The sequence below is a fragment of the Theobroma cacao genome, chromosome 6 (assembly GCF_000208745.1).
Source record: "Theobroma cacao cultivar B97-61/B2 chromosome 6, Criollo_cocoa_genome_V2, whole genome shotgun sequence".
NCBI lineage: Eukaryota > Viridiplantae > Streptophyta > Magnoliopsida > Malvales > Malvaceae > Theobroma > Theobroma cacao.
In genome coordinates this window covers 7,080,871-7,088,065 of record NC_030855.1, presented here as the reverse complement: position 1 = coordinate 7,088,065, position 7,195 = coordinate 7,080,871, and the positions used below count along the sequence as shown (strand labels likewise).

General features: G+C 33.1%; 1 protein-coding gene across 1 annotated transcript; it reads right to left on the bottom strand.

The window, feature by feature from the left end:
• Window positions 4,231–4,818, bottom strand: LOC108662421. The gene has a single exon (XM_018122778.1). It carries the CDS (start codon window positions 4,816–4,818, stop codon window positions 4,231–4,233), a length of 588 nt encoding a protein of 195 aa, XP_017978267.1.

Below are 7,195 nucleotides of genomic sequence, written 5' to 3'. Positions count from 1 at the left end.
CCCCTTTTCCTATCCATTTTTCAAGCTCAAGACAGTTTGTTGATAGTTGATTAAGACGAGAATTAATCTCGAAGTTGCATCCTAGAAAGTAAGGGTTCGTAGCCCCACACCTTCTTAGTCAGTTGAGGGCCCACGTGTCACTGTAAAAGTAATTTTATACTACAATTATCTGATTTAAAGTATGTATGAACATATTTAGCTTTTACACCATGTTTTTGGCAGGTTTCGGTATTTTCGAAGAAAAATAATGAAAATGCCCTTGTGAGCCAGAAAATAATATTTTATTATTTTGATTTGGAAACGACTTATGATTTCTTGAAATGCGAGATTTAATAACTGTCGCTCACCGGGGAGATGCGGAAGCTGATGTTAAGCCTTGCGGGGTTTCGATCGACATTCGAGGTGAAGAATGTTTGTCGAGACTTCGCGGGGGTTGTCACGGGCCCGATGGGGAGTTTCGGATCGTGACATTCATTACCCGAAATGCCAATCAAAACCTCACAAGGTTTAACATCAGTTTTCTCACTTCCCCTGTGAGTATTAGTTTTAAAGTGATATGAACCAATTTCAATTCAAAAACAGTCAAAGAGAAGTTTCAACTACATAGGAGTATTTTGGTCCTTTTTTCCAAAAATTTTGAAACCAACTAAAATGTAGTATATGAGAGAAATTTACACATTTCATAACCGAAAATAAGTTTAGATATCTAAAACATTCATTTAAAGTGAAATTATAGCTAATGAAATAAAATAAAAATAATGAATAAAATATTCTAATTTTTCATAAAACAATTTTTATAGAACTTTACGTAAATAAATTTTACAGCGTAAAAGTAAAATAAATTCTTACATACAGTAGCACACGCATCCAGGTATTCAAAACATTTAACAATGACATGTGGGGCCCCGAATGACTAAAAGTAATGAAGGTTGTGAATCTACAGTTTTTGAGGATGCAAGTCCAACTGTAGCCCTCAATGAAATGAGCAATCTACCGACTATCTTGAGCCTGAAATGGGTGAAAAGGAGGGTGGTGAGATTATATAATCCTAGTGAGTAAACAAATATCATCTAAAATATCTAAAGCTGAGTAAATGGAGACAGATAAAATAGATTAGCATAAAAATGATTCACAGCATTTCGAACTTATTTTAATAAGATAAAATAGATTCATTTCACCCAAATAAACAACGAGGCTTATGATTTCCTGAAAAGCTTGGCTTGTGCCAAAATCATTCTCATACTCAGTTGTCAAGGATACCTTGGCCTGGGGCTATCCCAATCGAGTTCGTCAAGGCTATTAAAAAGTTATGTACACATAAATCATGTTTTTATTTTGAAAACATAGTCGTTCCTTGGCGTTGGTTGAGTTCACCCTCACATGGTGGTTTGGCGTGAAGTGAACTCTAAAGTTTTTCCTCAAGAGTTACCCTATGCGCCTCCTCAACCGAGGTAAGAATATACCTAAATTTCGTGCCCCTCAAAAAGGCTGGTCCACAGAACCAGCCACTGTAGTGACCAATCTATAACCCACCAATTCAATAAAATTCAACAGCATGACATGGTAATTTTATCATTATCTACCCTATCAAGGCAAACAACAGTTTATGCATTTTCAACACAAATACCCATCCAACCATTCATGCCCACATTATCATAAGCCATTCAATTCAGAACATAATTTACAATACAGCAAGTAGTCTCCAATTACTCTATTTTCAAGTCATCATTAAATTTCAAAACAATTTATAAAATCATTTCATTTAAACACATTTTCCATAAAATTACAAAATCAGATAAAAACATACTTTAGATAATTAAGACGATAATAAGGTTACTCACTGTAATGGGAATCGAATTCAGGATACTCTAATTCTTAATTCTCGGATACTACCTCTTTACTCTTGCCAGAATGCTCACCACCTAAACATAATGCACAATAAGCAATTTGCTACATTTGTGCTAAACCATTGTAAAACCAATTCAGACTCTATACTAATGCATGAAATGGGATGTGAAATACTCGGGTAACTATCTAAATAAGGTGTTCAATATAAATTCAATTATGTAACTAAATAAAATGGTATTGGCCAAATTTGATCTATCACCCGATTAATTGGCCAATACGTCCAATTTAACTCCAAATAATTCCATTTCTCTGCCAATACTCCAAATCATTAAACACAATTTAAATAATTTGAAATGTGGCAAAATCATCCTCACATTTTCTCTTGAAAAATTCGGTCATGGTGAGTGCACTAACAATATAATTTTTCATGCTTGATTCACACACCATAAATCATTCATTCCTAATCAAATCACTTGAAATTCAATCAAATTCATCATCAATAGTCCACATGGAATATTCGGCCAATGAAGGTGATGTAAGAACGTGAATTTTTCTTGCTTGCTTTTCATACTACACATCACCAAACAACTAAAAACACTAGAATAACATGTTTTCTAACTAAATTCATCATCAAATTCTCTCTCCTAAGGTTTGATCAGCACATTATCCTTCATGATTTCTTGTGATTCAATCATGGAAAATGCAAAATAGTGCATAAGAAAGGTAGATCACAAGCTAGAATTAAAAAATTTTACCTTTAATGGCTTGATTCCTTGAAAATCAACAATATCCCTTTGAATTTTTCTCTCTAGGGTTTTTGTTTTTCCTTTTTTTCTCTTTTTCTCTCTTTGGCCGACCAAGATAAATGAGTTGGGAGGGTTATGGGCTGATTTTTAAAGCCAAATAATAAAATAATTCAAGCTTGACACTTGTCACCATGTTATTGATCCATGTTTAAAAACTTAATAATTAAGCTTCCTTCCACCACCACATAAAATCCTTCAATTATCCATGATATAAAATACTAATGGCTGAAATCCATGGGCATGACAAGTGTTGGGTGGTGTAAAATTACAATTTTGCCCTTAGAGTGGTAAAATGACTATTTTGCCCCTTATGCTCGGAAAAATGCCAGAATTAAAGTTTTTCACCTCTCAAACTCAAATTATGTTCTAAATGGTCAATCTTGGTCAAAAACTTCTTCCAACATTCCAATTTTAACCTCAGGTGGCAAAATGACCATTTTACCCCTACGTTATGAAAATTCTAATTTAACTCCAAATCGGTCTTCGAACTCCAAATCACCATTTTAAGTCATTCTAGGGTTTTAAAATTCTTAATTTCATCTTAAAATCTCTATTTGGACTAGTTCAAGGCTTAATTTAATTTAATTATACCATTTGGTACATTGTCGTCCTTTAACGATTTTCGAGGTACCCAAGTAAGCAAACATGTATTCTTATGTAAGAATGGCATAATAAATATATTGTAGAGTTGGGCTTGACAATTATAAATAATTGAGGACTCTTAGGTTAGCAATTCAACCCATTGGAATGAGTTGAGAGAGGTAAGATTTAAATAAAGTGTAAGGGATATTGTAATCCTAGGCTTTTCTAATTTGATCTTTATTTAATTATCTTTTTACTTTGATTATTAGAGTTAATTAGTTTAGTTTTAGTTGACTAGTTTTTAATTTAATTAGTTATTAAATTTTTTATTTGCTTGAACAAAATTAAATTATTTTAATTTTAATACTTAATAAATTTTTAAAACAATTCTCTAATGGATCGATACGCTACTTACTAATATACTATATATTCAATACGTATACTTAGGTGAAATTTTAACTTACACAATATTCCAACCAATCTCGAATCATGGAAAATGTCCACCATTCACACATCCCTCAAAAACCAGCTTAATTACCCATTTATCAAAGTCGCTTTCTTCTTGTCCTTTTGACCTCTCCCTGTTGACACTCGGCTTAACCTTTTCCTCTCCGTCAGTGGCAACGTTAATCTAAATCCTTAGCTTGTCAGCTACCACATTTAAAACCCAAGTTCTTATAGATTAGAACAAACCCTACTACCTATTATACTGAGAAAAATAGTGATGCCAGAGTATCAAAATAACTGAGGAAAACCTCTATCAAGTAACTAATAATCAATTCTCAAAATAAGAAAAAGATATTTCATTGCTTAAAAACACAAAATCAAGGTCTATAATTGAAACAAAACTCAATGGCTATTTGGCTTCGTGAATTACAAACATGGGATTTATCCATTCCCTTCAAAAAAGAAAAAAAAATAATAAAGTGACTCTTCGTCAATCCAGTGGCATGGCATAGCGACACAACGAAAACAAGTGAATCTTCTCCAGCCATCAAACAATGCAGCCTTCATGGAAAACATGACCACAGGGCATGCACTTAGCTTCCTTTTCCTTGGCAAAATTTCCAAGGCAAATCACACATTCATCGCAACCCAAACCACAAAGGTTCTCCAAGGTTTCAATGGCGAACTTACTAGCGAAAACAAAGCCAACTTCCACATCCATTGTGTCTTCAGCTGTCTCTGTCTCTTCCTCCATCTCTATCTCAACATCATCATCACATCCCGTCAATGGTCCAAACATCACAACAATCAGGGACTTGCTTCGATCGACATTGCATTCATCTCTCAATAAGGATTCAGTAAAGTTCAAGATGTCGCATCTATAGTCTATCCAGACCAACTTCGCACCTAGCTGCCCACACGATATGTAACAACGTTGGTGGAACAGTTTGTGCTCCAATATCGTAACGACTTGTGGGGAATCGAGTTGCTCCCGATCGATTAAAGCATGGCAACAACAAAATCGGCCCTGCAAATCAAGGTCAACAACTTCAAGTTCGTAATCTTCTGGGATTTGATCACCCTCAAGTTCACCTTCCCTTGTTTGGTAAAAGTACCTAAAACTAGAATCATCCATGGCAAATGCAAGCTTTTTCTATTATTTGTTTCTTTCAATTCTTTTCGTGAAAGAGTGGAAAATGATCAATAAGACCTTCAGCCCTCTCTCTATAGAGATATCATAATCCAAACCAAATAAGGACTAGGTAATCCAATTATTTTTTGGATTTTTTTTCTCGTTTTTTTCGGTTACTTTAAAATTTAACATAATAAAAATTATAAGATGAATAAACAAAAGTCTATTGGATTTCATGGGCCTTAAGAATAAGAAAATGGTACTTAGGCCCGATCCAAAGAATAAGCATTTTAATTATAAATACTTATTATTATAAATATAAAGTGAAGAGTATCTCTTTATAAATCACTAACCCACAATTCATTTGTTACCATATATTTCAATTCATTATAACATAAAGCAAATTAATCTTTACTTTTTTAAATCTTCCAATTTATATGTTAACTTATACTTTTTACTTAAATAATCATTAAGACAATTAAGTTAGGAAGAAATATTAAGTCAAACTACCTTTGACCATGGATTTCTCTCACACGGTTCGAATTTAGAGCATGAAATTTAAATAGTTAGAATCCTCATCTCATAAGTTTTCAATACATATGTTACTCCTATTATTTAGACAAATGGTTAATGAAAATTAAAGATTGATTTTTGTATTTTTTCATAATTTTTAGAAATTAAAAAATACGCTTTTTGTAATTTTCTTATGTAAAAATCATATGATTTTTTGTGTTTAAAATTTACACTCAGACTTTAGAACATGTGCAAGAGTAGTTTTGAAGGTAGTTTGAGCATCCTAGTAATGCAAACTACTCTGTATATATGAGTAATTAATTAATTTAAAATTAGTGAATTAATTTTATTGTAAATCATTGGACAAACAATTTCAATTTATATGCTTAGAGATGATTGTGGATCTTAAAAGTGAAACTAATCAATTTTTGTATCCAAGTGATTATGGATCCTAGAGATGATTAGGTTCTTAAATTAAACTTTCACTATTAGTCCAATAGCATGCATCCAGATGAAGGGTATGTTACCCAACACGCTTAAGGAAGGGAAACCACTTATGGACTATGGCTGAAAAAGAGGATGTCAAAGAGAAAAAACGATCTTTTTTTAGGGAGAAAGAGTTTTAATTAATTGAAATAATTGTGTTTTGCTCATTAGAGAGAGGGGAGAATGTGAATGATGTAAAAAAAAAACCATCTTAAGCTTACATTAATTAAGATGAATATCTATCTTTTCATAAAACCAGTTAAAGGAGATTTTGACTATTAATATTAGTATAGAAGATGAAGGTGTCATGACTTAATTTTCGGGCCATGACCGGCACATGGGCCCAATGAACATAGCCCACTAAGCCCAAGCAAGCCTATTTATATAATCGTACTCATTATCCCGTCAACTATTCTTACATTTACATCTCATAATCTAAACTCTTTAAGTACTTTAATAGTAAATTATAACAATCAAAACTGCATTTATATTATCCCAAAATAACGTTAACTATTGCCACTCATGGTAGCTTTACCAATCAAAATGTATATATATGGTCTAAGGTATACATATTAGTACATTACATGTATGTATTTACAACAAAAATGACTTTGGGCTTCCAACGAAGTGACCAAGGTGAAGGTGCGGCTACGAAATGCCAAGATACCTACCAAGGATACGAATCTACAAGAACATCTCGACCTAGTTACCAGCTGCCTCTTGATCTGAAAACATGAATTTGAAAAAGGTGATTATAAACTCAGTGAGTGAACATAAGAAGGGAACAAACAATCGATAGGAAGAATTTGGAAATCATGATGCATTTGTTTCAAAAATAATGCAATTGATTTAATTTCTTACTAAAAACCCCTCTTTTCAAACTTTGATTAATAACCTCATAGTGTTGTAAAAACCCATGATCAATTCATGAAGTTAAATGGAAAACAAATATGTCAAAATCAAGCAAGGTAGCGAGCATGGTAGCAAGTTTCTCGCTGCAGCGAGAAATAGTATCAATTTGCATGTATTTTAGTTTTTCTAGCATATCTCCCACTACAGAAGTCCAATTGACCTGATTTTTAGACCATTAGAAAGCTAAGAGGCAGGGCTACAACCTTTATGTTTACCAATTTTCTCAATTCGGATGGAAAGATGATCAAAATCTTCATCTAAGTGAAAGCACTGTACTAGAACCCGAGAGTTTCTCTCTATAGCGAGAATCAGGCCAGTGTGACCTCCAAAACCCGAGAGTTTCTCGCTGCAGTGAAAATGAATCTCGCTACAATGAGAAATAGAGCATTTTAAGTGAAATAGGTCTTGTTACATCAAAAGCCATTTTCTTGTTGAAATGAAAAGCAATTTGGGAGCAATTAACAATGCC

Coding starts and splice junctions, on each gene's coding strand:
- LOC108662421 (XM_018122778.1), bottom strand. CDS start 4,818: ATGGATGATTCTAGTTTTAGGTACTTTTACCAAACAAGGGAAGGTGAA.